Source organism: Bombus vosnesenskii, unplaced genomic scaffold (assembly GCF_011952255.1).
Source record: "Bombus vosnesenskii isolate JDL3184/JDL3185 unplaced genomic scaffold, Bvos_JDL3184-5_v1.1 scf7180000013267, whole genome shotgun sequence".
Classification (NCBI taxonomy): domain Eukaryota; kingdom Metazoa; phylum Arthropoda; class Insecta; order Hymenoptera; family Apidae; genus Bombus; species Bombus vosnesenskii.
In genome coordinates, this window is record NW_022882927.1 from 7782316 (window position 1) to 7809980 (window position 27665).

At 41.4% G+C, this 27665-nt stretch overlaps 1 protein-coding gene across 8 annotated transcripts in view; it reads right to left on the minus strand.

Annotated features, from left to right (window-relative positions):
* The window catches only part of LOC117230823 (serine proteinase stubble-like), a 77877-nt gene that overhangs the window by 7858 nt on the left and 42354 nt on the right, over positions 1-27665 (minus strand). For 6 of the 8 annotated variants that reach the window (XM_033488675.1, XM_033488677.1, XM_033488674.1 and 3 more), the window contains one exon: positions 1344-1433. In XM_033488675.1, coding sequence (XP_033344566.1) covers positions 1344-1425 — 82 coding nt within the window. In that variant the 5' untranslated portion in view covers positions 1426-1433. Of the gene's footprint in view, positions 1-1343; positions 1434-19170; positions 20123-27665 lie in introns of those variants that run through there. The other 2 variants (XM_033488678.1, XM_033488679.1) reach the window with 2 other exon arrangements.

The window sequence follows — 27665 nt, forward strand, 5'->3', positions numbered from 1 at the left end:
TTCGTTCCACGTTCTTCGTTACGTAAAATTTATATCCATCGCGAAAACAACGATAAATCACGTCAATATTAATAACTAAACTCTCCTGCAAGTTACGACTTTATAATATCATACTATGACAGATAACACTCTCTAAAGCTTCACCACCTCATCACTAAAACTACTTTACGCGACGTCCTTTGGATCCTGGATTATTCCATGAAGCTTCAAACCTTTATGGACCATCCGTGACACCTCTGTGGAGGTACAAAAGGGGCGAGAATGCTTGACTGAATTGTCTGTTGGAAATATGAAACGGAACATCGGTTTCTGTGCCACGAGTGGTTGATAGAGGATCAGTCTCTTTTGCTGGCGCACGATTTTCCGCATTGTCCCAGGTAGTAATTAAAGACGGATATTAAAGCTCGTTGTTTAGCAACGTAGAGGCGGGTAGTATGGTACTGGTACGGTAATTACGTTCACGTTCGTTATGACTGTGTACATAATGCAGCTGGTAAACGGGGATAGGAATATTATGTTACCATCGCTAAGGTAGCAGAAGATATTAATTTGCTATTAATATCGCGAGCGCGTAAGGAAAGTCGTCGAGATGAATACTTTGAATTTATCATACTTCTGTAGACAGTTTAAATGGTACGGCATACGGTACATTAATTTTCCAGCGCAATTATCGTTAGTACCAGTGCAGAAATGAGACGTGCAGATTTTCTGGTACACAGTGCAGGGTTAATGAGAAGTGGAAGACTTTTCCAGTCTTATTTCGTATCTCTGGTGGTTGTTCAGGACACAGGGAAGATGAAAGTCGCCCCCTTTGTTCGCTTTTCCTTTCCCACGGCCGCGAAGCAGACGACCGACTGCACCTTGACCGAGTTCCTTGTCCAATTAGCTGTTACACATTTTAGAGGAGTCTCAATGAAGAAAGAGGAACAGGTCTCGAACAGATGAAGGAAAGAAAGATGGAGAGTGGAGAACGTTTAACGACGAAGGGTTACAGTCAAAACTAGCCATTTCTACCTAAATGAAAAAGGTAAGTATCCGTCTGAAGTCACAGTGTGTATTTTCGATCGGAAACTGTTACTGCTTGGAAATTGGGAGAGTCAGAAGGAGAGGCAGAAAGAGAGAGAGAGAGAGAGAGAGAATGATCTAAATGCGCAGGACGTCAGGCATAGCATTAAAACGAAGGGAATCCGATTAATGGCCAGTTCTGGTTCGAAAGCATGCGAGAGAGTCTCGAGCGAGGAAGTGGTCCAGCCAAGAAAGTCAGCTCGGGGAGACACGAGGAAAGGAACGCGCCTGCTACTGAAATACTCGCGTTTAAAACCACCAAAAGGAGTATTACTGACTGTGACCTCGATTCAGCGTACTGAGGGACCTGGCGATGCCCGACCACCAGAGAATTGTGGCCACGTAACCGATCCACCGCATCCTGATCCCTGAAATCAGAAATCAGAATCATTAGAAATATATTACGTTACTTATCTGCCTCTCAGAAACTGAATGATCAACTCTACCTTTTACAAGTTACAGAATCTCGTTGCCCAGGTACATGATTCACGTTCAATTCTCAATGAACGAACGAATAACGTTCCATCGCAAAACGCGTATTTCATCGACAGAACCGAAGGAGGACAAATCAACGCTACAAAAAGGAATGACCTTTCTTTCTTGTCGTATAAAATCCGCAAGATTGAAGAAGCTGAACCTTACGCGAATCAAGCAACTATTCATCGATGCCGTTGGTTCAACAGCTATAGAATATCAATCCTCCGCGTGTTTCCAATTTCCTGTTCGACTCATCTATTTCTTCGTCGTGGAAATGCGCGACAGCCGTGTATCGACGTTTCTCGTCGCGGCTATGAAACGATATAATCCTTCCATGAAGAAAATGCGCAGCTCTAGCTCGAGGGCATTGTTACGCGCGCTACAAGGTTAATCTTCGGAAATCATGCAAATTGCGACCAGCTACCGGTGGCACAGTTGCAAAACTCTTCGTCTAATCCCATCGGGACGCGGCTACGTGTGCGTCCAGTTATCCACGGGCCGAGTTACACCTGTATGGCTCGCGTTATTGCCTATGCCACAACTCCGGCAATTTCCGATGCACCGCTGCATACAGGTGCGCGCGTGCAGATACGTGTACGAGGCTCCTTCTGTCGCTTCTCTTCAGTTTCTGTTACTAATAAGCATGCCTAATGCCTCACGTTCCTCGCGTGCCTTGGAACCGTGCCAAAGTACGATCCCTAGGTCACATTTTCGCTCTCGATGCGAGAAATCGTGCGAAGACGAATTTTACAGACTTTTGTAGGTTACGTTTATGCGAAGTGATAGGAGAAAAATATGCTACATAATAATTCACACTCTTCGTCCTACATAAAATAATTTTTTATTATCAAGTTTTCTATTTCTATGTAACTTAAAGTTAATTTAAATTTAATGTTTGAGAAACAAAATAATTAACAAATTCCTTCTTAATTTATTAATTAATTAATCGGAATTAATCGTAGAATTTAGAGGAATTTTAATTTCATTCTTAAGTAATTTCTTAATTTCCCAACTAATAGTTTCAACTCCTTCGTAAGTTGATTTTAATGCTTCGACCTGGATTTTCACGAACTCGTCGTTTTTCCGTATCGAAGAATAGCCTTCGTACTATAAGATAGAATGCTTAACGACCGTGTTTATCGAGAGGCATTTGCGTCCTCGGTTTAACTCGTTTCGGTTGCCTAACGCTATCACAGGGTACGCGAATATTTTCTCCTTCTTTCGTTATCATTTACGTTAAAGATTAATTGCTCTCATAACATACAAAACGTTTGATTATTTCGCCTAAAGACCAAGACTGAATTTTAAGACGTTGAAACACAGGTGACTGAAACAATCCTACCTTACTACATTTTACAACCGAAGACCAGAGAAAAATGGAGTTTCAACGATTTAATTTTAAAGTCTCGACGTCTGGTTTTTCATAATGTTATATCACTGGAACGAAATGGAATGGCGGAACAATCGTTGTTCGCGCGCCTTTCTACAGTCCCGGGCGAAAGAACTCGTCACACTGTAACGGTTTAATGAAATGTGCGATTGCACTGGACCGTTCAGCCGTGCCTTTGTACTAGAAACCTTTCACGGGATTCATAATTTTTGCGTCCGCGTCTTATGAGTCCTCCAGCGCGCTAACCTGAATTTAATGCGGCGTAATATCGTGACGAAGAGGTCAGTATGTAGTCGCGAGGGAAATCGATATATCTCCCCAAGCTCTCTTACCTCGCGATGGGTGGGGTCTCCAGAGATTCAATTAAATCGACTCTCGATTAATAAGTATTGATCGTGATAAATGCGACGCACCAGGTGCGTACGACATACGCCAAGAGTCGATCGACTTTCTGTCTTCGAACTGTGATATAGAGTGGCTCTTAGAGAAAACTCGCTGGAGTGTAGCTACTCAAGTAGTAAGTTCATTTTATTCGTCTGAAACTTTATATTTATATTCTAAAGTGGTATCGAGTGTACGTAAGAGTCAGTGACTGTTTTGTCTTCCAAGTTCGACCCTGTTGCGATTCTGAATAAGAATCGTGATTAAAAGAAAACATTAAAACTTGTCGATGTAAAAGGTAAATGCAATATGAAGAGAATCGAAATATTCTGTTGGAGGCGAAGCTTGACTATGGAAAAAGGATGAATATGAATGGAAATGAAAGATACAAGAGGGAACGAAAGAGGGCGAGGTCTGTGCGTTCGCAGCGCGTCTTTACGACGAGTCATCAGCGGCTATTATGCAAATAAATGAAACAGCATGGTAGTAAAACCGTGAGATATGGTGTAACGCACGATCGCGACCAGCTGGCCATGTTTCCACGCTGTGAAGATCCTTGCTTGAATATTACGCGAAACGGCGCTGCGTGCGTACGCGTTCACGCGCGTTTACACACGAGTCGCTTCGGTCAATTAGGGTATTGATTTAACAGGATTTCCAGCCCGACGCGAATCGCAGTGGAACGCTGTTATACAAGCGAGGGAAACTCTGACTATTCCTTTGTGAATGCCCATTTCGAGCAGTTCCTAGTTGCAAGTGTATGTAAATTAGCAAAAAGGAATTATATAATAAAGGACGAGGAACTTAAATAAGATAACAAGAATTATTTAATAAAGAAAAATGTAAATAAAGAAGAATATAAATAAAGAAATCGAAAATGTTTAATTACTAGTTGTCTCTTACGATATTGACTTTATGGTTTTGTATATCCGAACAATCGTTCAATTTATTTGACCAACTGTTTCATTCCTTCGCTGTTACATAATTGCGTACGTATAACATCAAACGTAAAAAGGCTAAAAACACTTTCTTTGCTGCTCGATTCTTCTTTCCATTCAACAACATTCTTCCTCGAAAGAAGTTTCAAGTAGCCATCTGAATCTAAAGAAACGCTCCCTGATACCGCACTCTTCTCCCTTATATCCACTCTACTTTCTTTCTTCACGTTTCGCTAACAATCCGATTTCGGAACAAAGTTACAGCCCCTTGTTGCTGGATCGCAAAACCTGCGAACGCGCCGGGTACATCGTGTGAACGTAATTGAATCAGTAGCAGGTGCAGCCTGACCGATAGGAGAAAAACTCGATGATTACAGCCGGAGAGAAAGAGAGCACGAGGGCTGAAGGCGGCTTGTTACCGAATTCTGGTTTCGCATACCGGGTCATCCGGCTGACTTTCGGGGTTTTCTCGGTCGTTTTTTCAGGCAATTTGTCTCGTTGACACCGATTCCCCGGCGAAGGGAGTCCGACCATGATCTCCTCTATTTTTTGTTCCAGCGGACGGATGCGGTTTTATCGTGTCTCGTATTTCAACGGCGACACACGCCAGACCGAACGGACGATCCGCCGAACCGAGCAAAATCGATATTCGATAAAAATTCACGTCGCGCCAATGTGAAAGCTTTTGTATCCCTTAGTGAGAAATCGATTTTTCTCTTCCTCTCGAAAGATTGAATGGGAAGGGCGAGTGGAGCATCAGCGAAGAATGTGCCGCGAATGTTATCGAGGATCTCGAGCAACCGTACCTACGAGTCTAAAGCCGTGTCCACGCTGAAGTAAATAGGAGCAACGTTTTTTTGTTGCTGCATACTTCGAACGGTGTTCGACAAATATCAAATCGCAGAAATATTTTGTTTATACCGTAGACCATGACGCTGCAGATTACAACAACGCGGTCGGAAAAACGTAACACGTGACGAACAAAAATATTCCCTTTTCCTCCATCTATCGTTTTCGTTGTATCGTAATAAAGATGTTTTAATGATAATACGACCTGTAAAGTCGTGTTTAGAGTTGTATATAAAGTTCTAATACAGTAGACTATGGAAATGATTCGCGGTTAGACGGTTAAAGCTGGATCGTTTTTCCGAGATGTGCTTTGAAATTCGATCGATCCTTCCAAAGGTGAATACGCACTCGAATGCAAAGTGGTCTCGGTCTAACGGCCACGAGCGTCCATCCAGAGTGATATTTCTCGGCGTGGCCGTAGCTCATTATCATTTTAAGCGAATCACGCTCGCGATCGCGGTGCAGAAAACGGTGGTATGCTCGCGGCGAATCGTTTAGTCTCAAAACATTGATTCGCGTTCAACGGCCGTGCGTCGGCTTGAACGCACGTCAACACGTTTCACGGCACATAAATCAACCGGCGCTGTTCGATTGTTGGCCACGCTTTCGAAGAAAGCTTGCCCATCTGGGTCGATTCCTCTTGATTTATGCCGTCGTTTTACGCGATCATCGCGCGTCGCGAAAGCTTCCAACGGTGATCGCGTGCCGACCATTCAACGACACGTTCCACGGAAAACATCTTTTCACGCGTCAAGGTTTATGAGCGTTATATCTCAAACGGCATCTCTCATTTTATACACTCCATTTACTGGCTAATGGAATCTTCGAACGAACTTCTGTTCGTTTCGAGATCTCCAGATACAGAATTTTCTGGGAAAATAGTGACCACGCCAATATACATGTACGTACAGCAAGTTTGATTATATATTCCGTGCAAAGTTGAATATTCAATTTTAAGATGTTGAAGATTATGCGATAAAATAACGATATCTTGCTATGTACGTAATAGTTTGTCCAATTATTATTTGCAACCGGAATCCTTGCCACTTAATTTCGACTGAAGAATAAAGATACGAAACAATGCATAGTACGGCGTTTGAACGAGAATTTGGGACAGGAACTTGATATCAAGTGATTCACTTGACGCGAGTAAGAGTCTGTTTATCAAATCTTTGCTACTATTTTCCCTATTTGCTGACTCGGTTGAAATGTCTTGAATATTTATTTCTTTGTCTAAGTACACATGATGACGTTTAAATAAATAGTGTCGACGCTTGGAACCCTACCCTCTGTTTTGTCAGATACAGCCTGACATTTAGTATATTTAGCATAAAATTAGACATATCTCTGCTCAAATTATCGAGTGAGCAAATTTTCAAGTGATTAGACTTTGATCTACAAACGATGTTTACTGGTCTTCTATTGATTTTTGAGAGTATTGCCGTTTACGTTTCTATTACCTGTACTTACGGGCTGACGATATCACCGAATAATAAGATTAAGATCGAGCAGTGATTATATCGATTTTTGTCCATTGTATGCCACATTGTACAATGTTACGATGTAGGATAATTTATCGGTGCTAATGGTCAGGTTGGTGCGTGGGTGACCGGTCGATAGGCGGTTCGAAAGCTCGTAATCTCGCAGTTTGATCCATGGTAACGCCTGGAAATACGAGAGGTCACGCGAGCCCTGTCTGAGGATGTTCCTGTTTGCAGGAGAAAATGCGGTGTGCCGTACGCATGATGGCTGATTCTACTTGCCAGCCAGGCTGTGCCACTGGAAACCACTACCGAGGGACACGCGACGACGATCGAACCCCGAAGTGGTATGCAAACATCAATTTCGTATCCGGAAGCGGCGACTACCTTGCTTGAACTTGCCAGACTAAGAATTATTTCTTTGAGACTGCACGATGGTTGCTGTTTTCTCTTCTTCGTGACTTTTATTGCCCCTTTGTTCTAGGATGTTTTAATATATTCTCGATTTTATGTGAAACGCACGAGTATCTGTAATTAGTAGATTCTGGATGCTCTTGCTGTTTATATATTTTTATAAATACTAGCTTTTTCTTATTTCATAACTACGACACGTTTACCTTGCATATATTGTATACTTCCACATGTTACGTGTATTTTCTGCATTATTACACATTTAATTATATAATTATATTACATTTATAATATATATACTATATTACATATAATTAATTATATTTACATATTTAAATACATAAATGAATGTCGTAATTGCATGAAAATCCACAATTTAGTAATTAATATTTTTCCTGACAATTTTCACGTAAAATTTCTAAGTTTCTGAAGTCGTAGTCAAATGGGAAGACTGTTGAGAATAGACGAAGATTGATCAAAGGAAAATAAGCTGAAAGGTATCGAGAAAAGAGAGCTGTGGAATATTTTCCAATTCCATCCTACGAGATAAGAAAACTTTGCCAAGTATTGACACCCACCAGGTCGGTAGAACATACATCCTCGAATAGAAAGTTTCGATGGAAAATGAACGATTCGTAGGTATGTGGGAAAAAGAAACGGGTAATATGAAACAGTACCGCGTCGTGGAATACTGTTCTTGTTTCCCAAACGTACCGATCATTCCATTTTGCTTCGTAGAAAATCATCTTTTCCTCTCCAGCAATCGTAATTTCGATTTCTATTTTTCCTCGCGTCCCCTATCAAACGAAAACGAAAGTTCTGTACCACGAAACTGACTCAGGACGAGCTCCTTACGCAACCCGTCACCGATATTGGACGAAATTTGAATTTTTATAGGAACGACTAGCGAGATTGAGCTCGCACATGGAGATGGAACTTGTTTCTGCCATATACGGAAATAGACGGAAATATGAACAAACGATATTACTGGTAAAACTAAATTTGGAACTATTTGCATTTATGTTGAACCATTTTGACTATTTTTCTAGATTAATATTAAAACAAGATCACTTAGCATCGTTAATCATCTCAACAGGTAATATCTTAATTGTTTTCCTTACAGATTATAAGCGGATCCGTTTCCTTGGTTGTTTTATTCACGCTATTCCTATCTTGTACCATTAATTACTATATTATTTATTCCTCTGTTATCTACTCCTACATTCTTCCGCTTATTTAGCGATTTGCATGAAACAGTCATCTTCTATCAGCTACAACGACATCTCGATATATACATATATGATCGATATAAGAATCGAAATACGAAAAGAAAGACCAAGATAATAGAACGAGTAATAAGGAGAAGAGAAAAAGAAAAGTCAAGGAAGAGGAACGCTCGAGGAACAGAATGCGTGTGTCCCTGGCGGTTGCAGAGGAACTGGGCCGTGGTCTCGTGTTACTCGTCTCCCGCATGGCGCACGAGCGTCCGCAAAAAGTGACACATATTTCAGGGCAACGAGAACTCGACTGACCGCGAGCACGCGGAACATATCCGGCAGACAATTTTCACGGTCGATTCCATTGATCTTCGTATCTTCCTCGCCATAATCTACCTTTTGCCTTCGAGACAAATTTTGCTTTTACAAAAATTCTTCTCCGTACCTTCACTTTTTAAGGTGTGTTCGTCATTCGCTCTTAATCTTATAATACCATCGCAACACACAATATTCATTACACATTTTTGTTCTTCTATTCAACTATCTCTAAGCAGTTTTGCGTTATTTATATTATTTGGTAATTTTTTGAGATGAAAAGATTGAAGTTACTCGATACTAGGATTCCTTCAATTAAATTCTAATCATAGAAGATTAAGATACCTAAGTTTAATGTATAAAAGAATCGTATACAGCTACATATAGGGTTAAATCAGGGCTGTTGATGCCAGTGGAGATTGCAAGAATATTTGAAGGCGAAGAGGGACGAATTTTATAATCGACTTAATGGTTAAAGATCGATCGGACAGGTTGATCGTTTCGAGGTTGGTTACTGGAAGATACTTCAAGGATACACGACGAGGCGATTCGATCGGACTGGACCGAGACCGTTAAGCGTCCAGTGGTGAGGAAAGAAACTACTGCTCTACCTTACATGCTTCGAATAGTGTTCCGATCGGTGGCCTCTCTGGGGCAAGGTCAAGAAGCAAAGAGTATAAAACTGTCGCTGACTGGTGTTTCCTGGCCGACTAGACATTACGAGAAACCGTGTGCAGCAAAAAGCACACGCACCACATGACCTACTGATCCAACGGATTTATCTGATCGTAAAGTCTAATCTCGTAGAATTTATCTCAATTATTCTTCCATCAATTTCCAAGTCGTTTGGTATAAGTATCAAATTTTTAACGTGGGAAGTCTCGAGCATTCCACGCTAGGATATGTGTGATAGCAACTTTGGAATTCTCGTAAATTATTTGTCTACCGATACTTAAGCCACTTAATACAGAGTATCGGGATTAAATTCTTATGAGAACGAGCTGGTAAATTATTCTTCGACCATTTCAGGCTATTCGCTATGCAATTGCTTTAGGATTAAATCTTCAATGTGAAAAATGTCGAGTACTCTATATCAGAGAGAGATAATAGTTTTAGAATTTTTTACGCCACTTTACGGAGAACTGCGTCAGGATGAAAGTTTTATAGTTTCATAAATTATTCTTCAATCTTCTTTTCAGGCTACATAGCATTGTATCGGAATTAAATTTTCAAGATAAAAAGTACGAAGCCTTTTATACCAAAGGACAGTATTCCTAGAATTTCTACAAATATTATTCTCATCCTTTTACTCCATTTGTTACAAAATTGCATCCGCTTCAAATTCTTACGATGTTATAAATTATTCTTCGACCTTCCTTGCAGACCACTCAGCGCGCAATTGCATCAGGATTAAATTTCCAAGATGAGAATCGTCGAGCGTTCTATGCTACAGAATACAACGGCAATTTAAAAATTTCTGTAGGCTATTTTTCAACCAGTTTGTAAATTACTTGCTACGAAATTGTGTTACGATCGAATTTTATAACCGAAGACTACTTTCAATTCTTTTAAATTATATTTCAACCTTCTTTTCAACGCCAAGTATTAAATACTCTCTGTTAAAAAGCGACATTGTCCTTAGAACTTCCGAAAATTATTACGTATCAAGTTTTTAGACCGCTTAATATAAAATTGCACGAGCCACAAACATTGTTATAATAAAAATTTACTAAATTATCTTTCTAAAGTATCTTTCCGGGGGATTCGGTGTGCAATTTCATCAGGATCGGATGTTCAAGATGTAAATCGTGGTCGCGTGCAGTATGAAACCACGGCGGGCAATTTTAAGGATGCTTCGTAGAAGTTCTCGTGGTGCAATGTGAATTCTTGAAACGCTCGAAACCATTGGGACACGCCATGCCAGTCGTGAAATCGAGGCGCGGATGCACTCGGCGCAGCAGTTGTGTTTATACATACTTTCTGCAACGGCGATAGTAAACGTCGGCGCGGCCAAGCTTCCATTAACATTCATAGTCGCGACGAGGTTTCATAATGCTCGTGGCTCTCTAGCGACTTCCTAAACACGTGCCGGGATCTCTACGTGACGAGTTTTCGTGAACGAGCTCCGGGGAAGGCCCGATGTGCCCATTAAAATTTATACTCAAACGTTTTCGGCCTGTCTGCCAGGCGTAAATAAACGCAAATAGGGTACAATCGTCCTATTCCCGATAGCGAGCTCGCCATTGAATACTAAAAAGTAATTACGAAATGAAAACCTTGACCACTCCAGGAATCCTCTTCGAAACAATTTTTAAATCTGTATGAAAATACGCGCACAATGTTTAAAATCGAATATTAAATATGATTACTCTTAATCGTTTAATACTAGAAATAACACACAGTCAAAGCGAGTAATTCTATGAATTGATGTTTCTGTGAATTATTGTATATGTGCAGTTATATTTTAGTTAAATTGCTACAATTTTTCTATGTTCCTTAGACTCTGTCTTCAAGCATGATCATTTTTCTTGCCATTCTATTCCGACACAAACGTCACAGGGCCATTCCATGGCCGCTGCTCGGCAATGTTACTATACGAACTCAGCCAGCTATGAATTTTCTCGTATGCTACAAAACTTGTATTACAGTCCACACTCCATTGTATTGTACTGTCTCATAGGACAAGTCGTTCATATACCAGAAAACAGCCCTCAAACTCGAGCCCTCAATCTAGAACCGGGGTGGGAGCAACCTTATCTTCCACAGCCTGCGATAACAATTTTCTTTTGTTATTCTCAGGAGTAGTCATACTCTGGAAGTCGTACACATACTTTTATGTGTGTTTCTCTACCATCTCTACCAATGATAATATTTTCTTCAATAAAAGAACTATCCGTCTTTATTGTATACTTAAATATGTTATATTGTACAAAGTTAATTAAAACTAAAATAATATGACAAAAAATAAATAAGTATATGTAATCATGTTTCTATCTGAATGAACGTAAACACAAATAGTGCCAAAAGACTTGGATATTTTTAATAATCGTTCGTTTCTGATCAATTCGATTGGTTTGGTGTTGTGATGAACGATCAATTTGATTCTAGTGCTGATGAATAAATGAATGTATATATTTATACTTCAGTTGGAAGTAAATAAATCCATTTTATTGCAGGCTATATTAATTAAAGTCTATCTCGATATAAATTATAGTATCGAATTTCAAATCTAATGTTAAATTAATAAGGTATGATGAATCCATAAAATGCGTGCATATACTTTTGTAAATACTTATCTCTTGATTCATTCTTACTATAAGAATGTTCTATCACTTTTCAAGGCACCTCGCGTGCATCCTGATAATTCATTACTGAGGCATTAATCCTAATTTCCGCGAGTTCCTGCACGATAACCGTGTTCCCGCGGAGGCGCGTCATTCCTCAAAGAAATGTTCCGTAACGAGTAGCGGTTATCATAGAGACTCGTTCCCATTTCAACGTTAATCGTCCCGACCGTGAAATATTTCTACGCGAATCGCAGAAACGCGCATGAAGACCCGGTGTCGTCCGCAAAGGTTAAACGCGCCTTTCTATTGTGCCGGCATAGTGCGAGGTCAGATTTGAAGAAGGAGCTAACCACAATTTAACCTCGTTATCCACACGCGCTGATACACTGCTGATTAAGAGAAAAGAACGCGTCAATTAACCTACTAACAGACCAATTAAACGGCCCCGGACCTAACGGGGACAATGTCGATGCGCAAGGACCCGCGACGAACTTAATCAACATTTTTCGATGGCGCATCGTTGAGGAAATGAAACGAGAAAATAAAAAAGAAGACCAATTTGGTGCGAGTTTCTAAGGGGTATTGAAAACGCGTTTAAGAAACAGCCATTGGTTCTAAAGTGTCAGCTGTTGAAATTACGATCAGATTACGGCCACTTGCTACTATTTAGTTTAAGACATTCGAGCCTGCTGTATGCAGGATAAAAGCTAAAACTCGACAAGATTGAAACTCGACGCTGACCGAATAGCGTGAACAATCGGTAAGTAAAGTAATTTAAGAAGTCGGTATTGTTTTTATGAAAAATTAACGCGTACGTATGTTCGAGAAATGGACGATTTAATCTTATATTTCTTCGGAAATAATAGCAGGTATTTGTTTATGTAGAGGCGTTTTGTCACATTTTACTCGATTACCGTGTTGCAAAGCACCCAAGATTAAAATAACCATTATTTTCTGTCATGTTTTATTCATAATAATGATTATGAATAGCAGTTACGAAGTGGCTAGTATGTAATAACAATTTAGTATGTTTTAAGAAAACAAATAAAGAATTACCACAACATACTTTTTTCACTGATACTTCTTCAAAAATGAAGCATATTGTGTAATTTCATAGAACGATGTATGTACGAGCGATCTAACATAAAATTTAAAACGCTGCTAAGAATTTTCTTCTCGTTAACCGTGGTACTCGATAGTTTTTCTTAAAGTTACTTTTATACCACGGTGTATAGCCTGATTATAAGAGACCGTAAAACGAAGAAGAACGATCGTCGATAATTGGTACGTAAATCGCAATACGAAGACGGAGAATCAAATTGCCGTTTGAGAAGCTGTCGTTGCGCCCCTATACATCGTCATTATGCGTTGGCTAATAATCCGTGATGGACTGCAATTAGCGATCTGATACCGTACGTGGCTCGTACGCGTCTCGTGACACGGTCGTCAAATTAATTAGACCCTGATTAAGCAACCGATTTTATGACAATCCTTTCGCAGACAACGAATCGAGATAGAATGGTGGTTTTTAGTGTCTCGATGTTACGAATCGAAAACATTACGAAATATCTTAATTTCTTCCAGAAGTGAAGAAGATACCTTCATCTCCTTGATCCATCTGTGTTATTCGTCGGTTTGTTGAATCTCGATAGAAATCGCGAGCAACAAACCGTGATGAAACGATTTAGGATGTTGAGTCTACGAACCGAAGCCATTACGAGATATTTTAATATTTTTTGACCGTGGCATTTCATTTCACTGGGATACTCAGTCCTTATGCACGTTCCTCATTTTTATTTCATCGAGTGTCATTATTTCGCACTTATGATGTATGTCGTGTACTTGAAGATTTAATACGGGCTCATCTAACATTAAACGATACTAAAATATTTCATTGTACTTGTTTGGCTTTTTTAATTGTTCGATGATAGAATTCAAACGTTAATTCGCGATTAACGTCACTCAAGGGTTAAGAAGACCATAAGATGTCTTTATGCTATCTGAACATACGCAAAGGATATCTTATCTTTATCCATTTTATCCGTTTAAGAGAATTATTTGAGATCGAAAAGGGTTAATCCGCCCGAAAAGCCAGCAAGAGCAATTTTTCAGTTCCTCGATTCTCCTCTTATTTGTCGATTTGTCTATATTCAATAGGGATCATGTATCCCTTTCTTTGTCCTTTATTCTTAAGTTCGTTCTTCCGTAATGCTTTGCGAAAATCATCGGTTTCCGAGTTCACGAATGATTCCACCTATAGACTCGCTGCTTGATTCCGCGGTAATTTAATTTATGTCTTTCCTGGCTTGTTCAGTCGCAGGCGTTCGCGCAGTTTTAACAAGCGGGCGTAGCAGAGCTTTGCAGGAAATGGAGGATGATTAAGGGGAGCAGAAGAAGAAGCGAGTTCGTCAGCCTGGAATTTGGTTGTTACCGCTGCCATGGGAAAGGCTGTTCGCTTTCGAGTGTGCCACGACTAACGATTTCTCATTATTATCCCGCGTATCGTCCATTCTCACGCTGATCCGAACAAATCCTTCCTCCCCATTTCGCTATATTCTATCTCTTCGTACTTTATTCCTGAATCGAGAACGAAATTAAAGTACAGTAGTCCTGTCGACGAAAGAGGAACTGGTAAGGAAGAAGGTACCCGACCAGGGGTAAGGATCGAACACTTGGATATTCAACTATTTATCGAGGATATTCGAAGACGCGTTGATCTAACAAGTAGATTGGTTGACCAAACAAAGTTTTTGTCTAGGGCTGAACGCGTAGAAATCGTACGAACTACTGTTAATCGACTCGTAGGGTGCGAATGCCGAGCGAATTGGAGCGAATCGTAATTGGTCGGCGGTTTTTGCGCGATTTATGTCTCTTAATAAACTGCCCCGCGTATTCATAATCCACCGTGTTATTTGCGAGGCGCGCGAGACCGCTTTTTGCCCCGGTTCGTTTCGGGACGCGAGCACGGCGTAGACGTTGTCGATGATGTACAGTTACTCAATCGCGGAAAGAGAGAAGAAGCCAGCGGCCTTCGAGGCACGTACAGGAGGCATCGATGCGTGTTTTGCTTGCCACTGTTCGCCAAACGACGACAGCGGCGGTGGCGGCGGCGGCGACGACGTCGACACTCGGGAACGCGTTATCTCGGATACAAAGACAACGACGACGACACCGACGATCGACGGCGAATCGAACGATAAATCGTCGATTATCGGCGAACCACGTAGGCCACCGCTGCTAATTCGAGTCGCAGTGGACGACGGTTTGCTGACAATAATTAAAATTCTTGCGAAGCCAACGATATCGAACATCTCGGCTCGTCATTCACGATCCACGCAGTCCTCTCTTTCGCATCGATTAAGCGCGGAATCACCGTCCATTAATTCTATTCATAGAGAGTCGCGGAGACCAGTTTCTCGTACACCGAACGCGACCTGAACGCGTACGAATCTGCCACGCGGGCACTAAGCTCGCTACGACCAGGTATCGGAGCTTGCTTGCCTGATACCAGATAGCACGCCCGGCTAATAAACTGTTTCGCGATCTCTGGCTACCGAGGCCATTTGCCCGTTAAACGACCTGTTCCAACTATGACGATTTTTGGAGATTCTGTTAGAGAAATAATAGTTGCCTTATTTTTGTTACATTGCTTGAGTTCTACGGTAGCTATTGGGATGTTTTACATTTTTCCAGCCGAGTAACTGCATTATGAATTGACCGTGACCAATGCAAGTTTAAGTTTTAGATTATAGACTTTAGATTATAAAAGAGAAAATTAGGAAAGCAAACGATTGAAAATTAAAAAAATCCCGAAGAGGAATCCTTGCAATCTTTTCAACTGAGGATCTCTAATTGCCATGGAACTTTGCTCACTCGTACACTTTGTGATTCTATTTACAAAAATAACCAGCTATCGGATATTGCAGTATCGGATACTCAAATATCTGCATTCCTTTTATCAATGAATCATTCTCCACATTCCCTAAAACGCGTCTCTATTACTCTAGCCTGGCAAAACGAAAATAAAGGTACTCCCAACGATCTTTAATTCCCGTTACGCGTACACTAATATAATTACCACAAGACAGAACCAGTTATTGAACGCGAACGGAAAAAGAGAAAAATAATCGGGCACGCGTGTTCCCTCGTGCTCACAATAAGCTCGCGAAGGATCTTACGTATGTCGAACCTGTGAAATTTCAAGATTGACCAGGATGTCGTTCATTAACGGGGGCTCCCATTAAATGGAGACGTTTTATTGATCAATAAATTCTTCTAGATGATAGAAGACGAAGCGAACAAGTCGGCTACGCAACGATCTTCGTGAAACGGTGGCCCCTCTGCGGGTGGAACGCACGATAACTCGGCGTTTTTGCCGCGATAGGCGCGAAATCAAGCCATCGGGATCCCGTTGCACCGCGACGGAAAAAGGAAGAATGCGCCGCAGAGTTCGCCGTGAGATAACGCCCTGGTAACTTCCTATAAAACGGTGGCGATCGATGGCGGGCGCCCCGACGACGTCATTCGATCGATCAGGAATGATCGAGGACGACGATCGGTGAATACGAGGATCAACCTGTCCATAGAAATGTCCGCGCTTGATTTGCTAGCTTTCGCTTCGTTGGACCGACAGGATTCCCTGTTTTTGTGCATCTTTTATCGCATAGGCCGAGTTTCTGGAATTTCAGAGTTCGTCTAATTTAGATGGATAGATGTATTTTATAGCCTGAGTCTTTGGGGGTTCAGAATTTATCTAGTTTAGTTGTATAAATACCTACGTTCATGTTTAAAAGTTTTTATGTGCTTTATCGCTGGACGAAACAAAAAAATTGGAGAAAATAAATTCTTTCGCGTTTGATACTGGTGGATGTAGAAATAACGAAACAAATCTTATCGAGGGAATTACATAATAATTATGGTCGGCAGCGTATAAAGTATAAATTTAGAATATCTTTCCATATAAATAGAACTCGACGCAGGCTTTCAATGCGAAATGTAGAGTGTCACGCTACTGGACGTCCAAACGCATAGATCAGCAACGAATCAGCAATTTATTATACACAATTAAACTAATAGCATTTATTTTATTCGTAGTAACAACGCTACGGTACATCGAACGGGTCGATAATGACAATACTCGGCTACTGGAACGAGCAAAGAGAAACGCCGGGTCACGATACGACACGCCAATTGAAACTGATAGCTCGCTTCAAGACAGAGGCAAATTTACTGTGTATCCAGTATTATCTATAAACGTGCATGTCTACCACTTTTCTTTCGACTCCCCCGAGCTAGACTTTCGTATTTAATGCCGGTTTCACACCGATGGGAACATAAATTTACTCTCGTCCCTGTGTAATTAGTTCGAAAGTCGATGAACAATTTACCAAACGACAACGAGCGCGTTTAACTTTCCTCTTTTGCTTGCCAGCCATTGCCAATCATCTTCCGAGTTCACCCGAGGCGTTGCTTTTCTACGCTTTCTTCTTTCTTCGACATCGAAATCGAGGTTTAATACAATTTCCACGTTTTATCGATCGAGATAATCTTCGACGTTAATCTTCGATTTCAATCTAGTCTTTCAAAAGTTGGACGTTATCGCAGGATGTTATCTTTAGTTTTGATATATCTATATAAGATGCTACATGGAGTCACGAGCGTTTCCGAGCAGCATGTAAAATAAATGTACGATCGGAACACGGAAGATGAAAGTGGAATTCTATGAGGACAGAGAAGATTGCAGTTCGTAGCAACATGTTGCTGCCTTTGATCTCTGCCGCTCTTCTAGTCCAAGCTTTTCGATTTATCACGTGCTATATACATATCTATATTCTACCTGTATTCGTACACGAATTTAAAAAACCTGGCCATCGTACTCTTACTAGTACAATACCTTCAAACGTAACTGTGAACCTAGCACAAAACTCGGAAGACTGATCTTCAAAATATTTTGTATATCGCATACGATATGGTAAATGTACAAATATCGGTGTACCTACACTCGTTTCCTGTTTGTAAAAAATTAATGAATCTCAGAAGCACGAGGATATAAGAACGTCAGTATGGACCAGGCCTAAGGGCAGGACGAGCGATTAACGGCCAATGAAGAAGTATTACGGAAGTATGACAACGGTAATAGATAACTGGAAACGAGCAGGCTGACGATACAGGACGTATCACGACGACTTTTCGATCGAAGTCACGTTCGGCGTCGTTACGGTATTCGAGTGGCCACGGGTAACGTGGAAATCGTAGTAGCATCGGCCATCAAGGATTCGTAACTGGTAGCAGAATTGCTCGGGCTTTATCGCGTCCGTATGCCGCGTGCAATTGCTTTCACGGATAAAATCAGTCCTCTCTTTCGCTTTCTCTCTTTTTTCCTTGATAATCTTCCACGTTTTTCCCTCCTGTCTGCTACAAGATAAGCGAACGAGAAGATTGCGTCGTAAAGGACAAAACGTCTAGCCGATACCTCCGGTATGCCATTCTATTCTGCTTTTACTTTTACGAGACACATCGTCGCTCTTCCGTCTTATTAACCTGACCAATAGTTTAGTATTTATATAGCTACTTTTCCATTGTGATTCCCTTCGTGTGTCGTATTTTTAACAGAAGCGAAGCGACAAGTGAAAAGAGAAAAAAGGCAGAGGATATGGGAAACAGATAAAGAAATTAGCGAAAAAAATCATTATGTTGAAGAGATCGATAGCTCAGGTTAACCAGTCTTCTTCGGTTAACGAGTTAAAGAGAGAGAAAAAAGGTAGGCTGTTAAGACTATAACCAGAGATCCTCGTTTCACCAAAAATGTCTCGTCGTTCGAACCACATAAACTCTACCTTGTCGTTGATTTTACAGTTAAATAAATCATACATTTTCTAGCCATGCTTCGATCAAAAACAAGAATCACTATATCACCAACGAACAATCAAATATTGTACCTAAAGCTGTACGTAAAACTGTGAAACTCCACCTAAAACCTATCTACATCTCCACTAGTAGATATATCGACCACAAATTAGCCCTGTTGAAAATAGAATAGTATATCGATCACATTCGACTATTATAGCACCAGAAGAAGAGAAGGTTAACGACACCTAAAAAGGAGGAAACAGTGGCGAAGGCGAGGGTAATCGCGGCCGATTCATCGAATTCCGTCCGGTTCGCAGCTTGTGTTCCGTCTTTGCTGCGGATGAAGTTGTACCAAGGCGAGAAACGATGGATCGGCACGTTGGCGCGCGCGCGCGCGCGAGAAAGAGAGAAAGAGAGAGAGAGAGTATTGAGCTTCGATCAGCAGCGCGAGGAACGAACACGATTTTCTGAAGAAAGCACGGAAGAATGAGAGACACGCGGAAGAAGTACCTGGATCTCCCGTGGGATCAGACTGGTCCGTGACTGGTCAGTCCTCGTAATTACTTCATCCGCGCTCGCTCCGAATCCTGGTATCCCAATGGCTGGTTGCTTCGATTCCCGCTGCCCGATGACCCGCGGATCGCCATGTCACTCGCCATTCTGAAACACCTCTACCGCCCCGAATTTTTCACCAATTCCTTCCTTCGTTTCTAGATGAGTCTCTCTTTAGTCCTTTCACACATTCACATGTCCTAATCACATGTCCATTTTGAAGGATCGTTGAAATTGTCTGATCAATGTCGGACCTAGAAGGTCGAACATTTGGTACACATTCGGATTTGCTTTCTGGTGAATCACTGGTGACGTAGAAAGGTTTGGTCCAGATATATCGGATCAGAGGAACCGCTGATTGATGCGAGAATCGCTTCCTCTCTAAGGAGAGGCCTATGACTCAGACGGATAGAATTCGAGATCCACGCCGATGAACCGTTGTATTTAATTTCCGGGGGGTCGAGAACGGTTTCTGTCTTCGTTAGATCGCAGTAGATCGAGTTCCGACGGCTGCCTCGAGGAATCCTTCGCGAAAACGGTCGTTCGATATCATCACAAATATTGTATAACTCCGGGTCAAGAATCTTCCATATAAAATTCCAACGATTATATCTGTTCTCTCTCTTTTTTGCCAATTAAACTGATCCAGTTACGGGTCACGAATTGAATTCTCTAGGTATCACTATATAATTCGATAGGAAACTAAATAGGTTCTCGAAAGAAATTGAAATTGGCCAAGTTAGTGTGCACCAGTTTAAAGGACGACTGGATGACCTGGTGCATCGAGTTGGTCCAGGCGACGATCCCCAGATGGAAGGAAGGAATCCCGGAGGATTCGATTGGTCTACGAGAGATCGAACGACCGAGTAGTCGAGGTTTAACCGTGACGGACGCCGGCCTGGCACTGAACGGCTTAACCGGTATACAACCACTGACCATCACCATCGTAGCCATCATCGGCCTTCCTCGTCTCGTTCCTCCTGGCTGCTTCGTTCCTCTCTCTCGTTCCACCGGCCCTCTTTTCTCCTTCTCCTTCTCCCTTCTTCGTTCACCCTCTTCTTTTCTACCGCTAACTACTATCGCCACCGTCACTCGTCCTTCTTCCAGCGCCGATCCTCTTAGGCCGTCGCGGCGTCTTCGGCTATTCAAGGTCATCCGGGGAAATATGTCAAAATCGACCCGGCATGCGCTCCCGTTCGACTCGGCGCTCCAGTCAGCTGGACTCGATACACTTTCGTGTGTTCGTGAATTGGGCTATACGATTGTTTCCCGAACGGTACTTTCCACTCGTCAACAGTCAAAGATAGTTAAAATTAGGATGAAGAGAGTCGATATGCGAATTTTCTCTACGTGATCGTAAACGGTACTTTTGAATTACGAAAAGTCACTGGTAACTAGAATTAGTCTGGACAGAGTTGTTACGTGATTTCGCTGTTCTTTCGTTAAATGGTGTTTATCGATGGACGCGTCGAATCATACCTTTTTTATTAAACAAAGACAACTAAAATTAGAACGAACGGGGCTGATACAAGCTGATAAGAATAAAGAGAATTGACGGATAAGAATAAAACTGATAGCAATAAAAGTGCTAGAGAATTCTCGCATAATAAAAAATGACAATAAAAAACTAAACTACAATTTATCGAGTATAATCGCTTTTGTAGTAATGATATGATATATGGTTTCAAGAACGTGACAGATCTGACGATTTGTATACAGGCTCTCGTTCGTTTTTCTTTCTCATTAATAGTTCGACGAAAGGAGGTTCCAACAAGTAGTCCACATATTTAGCCACCAGCGATATACAAACCGACGACGTTGCGGCTTGACAAAAAGCAACGGTAGAAATTTAACAGATGTTCCAGCAGATAAACTCGTCGTTGCGTTACGCTGGTCCTAGGATCCGACAGCGTGACGTATCGAAACGGTCGCCTGATTCGTATACGAATTCCACCCGTGTCTCGAAGAATGGATCGTATATACACGAAACTTGCCTCTCGTCTATCTACCTAGTAAACGTACTCTACTCTCGGAACTAGGCCGAACGCTTCTCATTGTGCTCGATGCTCATCTCTCGAGGGGAGCGAAGGATCGCATTTGCATTTCGCGCGCGTGAATTATTCGCGCGGTCATCTATCAAAATCACGTCCAGCGCGTGTCAGTCTTCGCTTCCTCGAGGATCGAACGATGATAACGAGGCCAGCTCGCAGCGGTACGCTTCGCGAAACGATAGGATGTGGTGGCTCGAAACGCGTTCAGAAAGCAAGAAAGCGGATTGCTGGGCTCGAGGGGACACGGAACGCGGTAGGCGAGAAGAAACGAAACGGCGCAACGGAGAAAACATGCAGCCGCCAGCCCGTGACGCAATTAACGACGAAATTATTTCCACTAATTGCGAGGCAACTCGCGCATCGGCCGCGGCGTCGCGGCCACCGGCCCTTCCCCACCTGCTCAACACGTTTTGCGAACCGTACGATGCGAAATTTTTTGCGCGCAGCTCGACGCAAGCTGGAATCTGGATACGTGCACCCAAGTGTATCGTTTTAGATTGTATACATATGTATATATACGAAAGCTTTTGAAAAACCTTGGGTAAAAGGGCGAGTAAGCGGTAACACGCAGTTTGAAATGTAATTTCAGTTAATTGGAACTTTGTTTTGTTTTCTGTAAGGGCTGTTTGAATAGGTATTTCGGAATTGAGAGGTTTAAAGGGAGAATGGTACAAAGGATGGTATATAAAATGTATAATTTCAGCAGGAACAAGAACTTAACTTTCATTGTTTGTTTCAAGCAAATTCCTAACAATAACTCTGCTGTCAAGGCCATTACTGTGCCACTTTTGCCTAAGACACATCCATTATATGTATTTGTTATACAAATTTGAAAGCTCTCTAGACAAATACAGTTCTTCCTTATACCTGTTTCATATAAAAAAAAAAACACTTGCTACTTTACTACATACTTACTACTACGTTATTATCTAAACCAATAACAGAACAACCTAAAAATATGCAATAAAACAAATTCGTAGTATACGTAAAAATTCAGCATACTCTTCGTTTCTACACTATACAGAATAAGAGTAAAGAGTAAAAATTTAATTGCACTAAAATTCATGCACAAGTGTGCACATAATTTCTCACTGTACTCTGTAAATTTATACACTATGTCCCACGCGTACTGATGCAATTTTTCCCTCCTGCGTTACACGAAACGTGTAACATTCCGCGAGTGTTCTGTTATCTAACAGAAGCAGGCTCCTACTCTAAATGAATTGTTACAAAAATGGCGACACGGTGAAATTAATTCATGTTCACGGGCGGTGGTAACGCGGTTCATGTAAACGCGGTGGTAGCACCAGCTGAGCGCGAGTGCAGATTAGCGGTAACTCTCCCGTGGCGTGGAGGAAGTGCTGTGGCCCATTCAAGTAAAGGCCAGTTTGCACGTGAGCTTTCTTCTGTTTTTCGTATCTCGCAGTGTATCTCGCAGACAGCTGTCTGACCGAGAAAAATTCGACCCATCATTTTAGTCATATTCTACCGCTTAATTTTTGTCTATTTTACCTTACCTTCTAAGCGCTTAAGGATTTTTAATTAGAATATTAAGATAACGCGTGCATAAAAGTCGATGATTCATATTATATCTACGAGTACCATATTTACTATATTTATTCTTCATGTTATATTTCTTTCCAGTCTATCGTACATTGTTATTTGTTCGACAATGGAATAGGTACGAAGTAAAGCGGAAGAAAAACGACGCGAGAGCTGGAGGAAGGAAAAGATGGAAAAGAAGTAAAGAAAGAAAGAGGAAGAGGAGTAGAAGGCAGAGGCGGGTATCGAGAAAGTTATCGTTCGATAAGACAACTCGTATAATGAGAGTACCGGCTCTGAACCTGATGGTCGAGCTGTTTCCTTTTTGCTGAAAAAAGAGAGCTATTTCGCTTCTTACCGCTCCAATGATACCAGCCTATATTAATTAATTCGAAGCGCACCGACGCGTGACGGCGAAACGCCGCGATCAAAATGGAGCAATCTGAAGGAACGGGACGAAAACCGACGGGAAAAGCGACCGAGAGAATCCGTTTGTTGCTCGATCGTCCGTGCCACGTGAACACGTTTCATTATGAACAACGGCGTTTAATTTCCACCACGTGCGCATGGCTGACCGAACTTTAGTTACACGCTGGTATTTGGCAAACGTGATTTTGGTTTAATTAAAACTAGAATAAACGGCAAATATATATGGCACTGTTTAAAGTTTAAAAAATATACAAAAATGATACTGTTAAAAATATGAACTACCCGGATAGTTAGTTTCGACTAGATGTAATTCAACTAGAAAGTCATTAGATGAGCTGATCGATATGCATTGATCGTAATGAATCTAAAAGTTCACGATATTTACGATCGATTGCTTAAATACTAGAAGCTGATTCGAGCAAAGAATATAGTTTCTCGAGGAATTTATTGGTATCTGCACGGTAATGTTCGCGGATTGAAAAGTGCCATAACGTTACTTCTTTCCTAAGAAACTGTAGAGGATGCCCAGAAGACTCGACCTTAACAAAAACTGTCATTTCCTCCAAGTTGGTCCATCTCTCACACTCGTGGTTCGCGATCCGTTCTTCTTCGGTTTCCAATCGATCACCGGCGGATAGAACAATCGATCTGCCGCTGAGAAATGGTGAAAAACTTGAGGAGAATCGAGCTGTAGCCAATTGAACGGAGCCGAGTGACGAGAGGCTGCAACGGGCGGCCGTTACTCCAGAGAAATACCACGAAACACGCGAGAGATGAGCTGGCAGAATAGAAAAAGTGGCGAAACGCAGAGAAAGAGAGTAGAAGGATAGGAGGGCAGAACGATACGATGATCGATCTATCGACAGAAGCAGGAATGTTATCCCTCCTCTATCGACCGGCACGTACCCAGCACTCTCTAATGACACGGCACCGTCCATCTTTCCGCCTTCTCGCGTCCCTGCTAACTCGTCTGGAGCTTCCGTCCATCGTATCCTCCTCATTCAGCCACCTATCTTGCCTCGATCTTTTTTCGAGGCCTCGGTCGATCCACGATATTCGGTTCCACCTTCTGTTTCTCTATCAACGCTCTACATATTGCATCCGCGGCATATGAAATGAATTTTCTGTCAGATTTGAATCGAATCAATGTCTGTTATTCTTTGTCTCGTCGTTAATTGTGCCAATTAGAAGCGAAACTCATCGAGTACATTTCCCGAAGATTTCTTAATTTCAGTATCACGATATCTGATTAATGTTCATGTTTTTAGAACCAGATAATTTCACTTCGACTTCGTAATAATCAGTGTAATAATAATCATGAAAATTAACTGAATATATACCGTTTTGAAGAAACTATTTGTAGAATTGTATTTGAACAAAAAGATAGTGAAAATTTGGAAGTATTCTTGACAAGAGGAGATCGCGAGTAACATTGTACGCTTCTTCCAATCTGCTTTAAAATTTCCGTAACGATACATATATATTAATTATTAATCAGCGTGTTACTACAAGTCTCGTATAGTTCGAGTGAAAACGTGATCGATAATAAGCTTCGAGCCGATAGAGTTTCTCCTCGAATCAGTCGTTAGAGCTTTCCTTTTTTCTTCTTTCTTCGTATTCCAGGCTAACTATCGAATCTTGTAGATCCGAAGACAACGATCGCTCGATTACGATCTAGCAGCTTAGCAGGCTAGCTTAGCTACGCGATGCCGGATAAATTAAAATGGATCTCTATCGAGGGCGATAGCACCGACAAGATCAGCAGTAGAATCTCTATGCGAGACTTAGGCGTGGTTGATGCACCGAGAGCATCGTTAAGATTCACGACTAATTGCTAGAATCTCTTAGTCAAGCCATAACAAGGAGATATTCTAGGTTAGCCGGCCGGCTTACATTCTGCGTCTGAAAGCGCGTATCTGTTACCCGTCGGACATCCGATGCGAATATTCGAATCGACCAGCCGATACAGCATCGAATTTCGAGGTTACTTGGCCGCGTCCCGCCATCGATATATTCAATTATATCGCGGCGAACGGATCGATCTCGGCCGACTGACAATACCACGGACCGCATTCTCCTCTTGCCTCGTATACTTTCACGCGAATGTTAATGTCGGGTCGTACTGTTGCACTTGTCAGATTTATTCAAACTATGTGCGAGACTTTGTGCTTCTGTTATCCATCCCATTATAATATGTATTTCCAACTTGTGGATGGTTTAAAAAGAAGATAAAAGTATAGAACCGATAGTTGTGAAATTTAGATTTTTTAGACACTAAGAAGTGCAAATTTTTATTTGCGACAACTACGAATATTATTAAACTTTGATATAGTATGCTCTCAAATTAACATTAAAGCTGTAATAATACTGTAAAATATAAAACTATAATAACTATACGTTAAAACTGCAAACTATATCAGAATTATAAATGCTTAGTCTGCGGAAGAATTGATAGAAAATTCAAAGGTGCAGAAAGGTACAGAATAACGCGCGATATAACTTCTTCAAAATTCCAAGAACTCAAGGAACCCGTACATATTGCAATCTCCTCACGATTCATAACCAAAAGCTGACGCACGAATAAAAGAAGAAAACCTCCTCTCCTGTCTGTCCCCGATGTGCAGGAGAAAAACGGGAGCATCGCGTCAACCGGTGGCACGACCAGCACGAAATTCCAATTTTACTTTCCGACAGCAGGTACCCAGGTCGGAACGCGGACAGAGGGTATCCGGGCCAAATTTGAATGAGTTGGTGTAGGGAGTCTGGGCTCGCAGGCCCGTAATTAAAGCAACGTACGCGAGTTGGGGCCCTGGGACGCGCGATACATCAACGTGTCCGAGTGATTACGGTGCTGGTAGCGAAAGGCTGGCCCTATCGTGAATTAAATCTTATTCTCAAGCAGGCTGTAAAGGGTAGACCAGTATCTGGGGGGGCTTGTTTTTCCTGCTAAGTGTATACACAGCCGCCTGGTGTCCCATCCTCTTGCACGGTATCTCCGGAATGGACGTTTTTAAAGGGCCACGCCGTCTAATCGAGTGAAAGTGGCGAGGTAAAGAGAACGCGCCGAAAATTAGTTTTCGATTAACTTTTTCGTGGCAGCCAGTCAGCCAGGCTGGTTGCTCGTGCACCGTGGAAATACCTGAAATGATGATAGTGCCGAGCAGACGCATGATTTGCATGATTCCTCGGTAAATCTGTCGGACTCGATTTGACGGAACGCGGCGAGCTTCGTGAACGATCGCGAGATTGCTGAACCGAATAAACCGGCTTTCTTTTTCCCTTTATACACCGACGTGTTTTTATTTAGAAACTTCGCTTTAAACGATATACGCTATCGATCAGAAATTTCGAATCACTTTTTTAATTGTAGTTGCATCGAATCTTCTGTTCATTTTGTTATTAATTTGGAATTAATGTTGTTCGATATCGATGATGATATTATTCTGTATTAATTTTTCACTCGTCAGATATATGCCATTGATATCATAACTTAGATATGAAATAACGGAATGCTAACCTAGCTTTCTTTTAAATTCATTGAGTTTTAGAGAGCATATAGCAATTCCATACTCAGATATTTAGATAATATTAACGTTATAATTTAGAAATTATGCTTCCTTATCCTGGAACGCAAAACCTCGCAAGTTCTGATCAGCGTGAATTAATTAACGAAGATTTCAACGAAAACGAAAAGTAGGGCAGTTCGGCTGGATTTCCTCGGGAATTTCACAAAGTTTATGTAGGATAAATTCCTCGATCAACGAGATTGAACGTAAGACAAGATAAGGGAGAAAATTCGCGAGTGATGATAAGTTTCGTGGGAAAACTCGCACGATCGGTAGTCGACGTTGCATTGGAACATCGTTACAGAGTAAACGTTTAATTTGTATCGATGCTTATCGACGCGCTATCAGTGCAACTATCGCGCCAATGGGTAGCAGCTTTAATTGCGGAACAAGTGATACACGTTTTGTAGAACATGCTACCTGCCTTTATCACCGTTTCTATGATACATCGTGTGGCAATCTTCGTTTAAACCGTGCTCGAAACCCTCTGTAACGATCGTTTGCTATTTGGAATTACCGTCGATAGTATTAAAATTGAAATACCATCCACGAGATTCGACGTAAACGTTCTATCGGTATTCGTTTGAAAATTTTTATTAATCGAATACAGCAAAATCAATTAGATTCAGAGTTGCGATTAGAAATGTACAGTATGCGATTAGTATGTACAGAAATTATTAGATAAAGTATACAAGTTAAAAGAGGTAAAAAGGTATTCAAAGATTCGTAGAAGCTGCATGCCTCATTTTACAAAACGATTTATGGTACTCTCTTTCTTTACACGAGATTAAGCAAAACTTTCTTATTGAATCATTACACTCGAGGCTGATCCAGCGTGATTTCTCTGCTGATGAATTTCATTCTT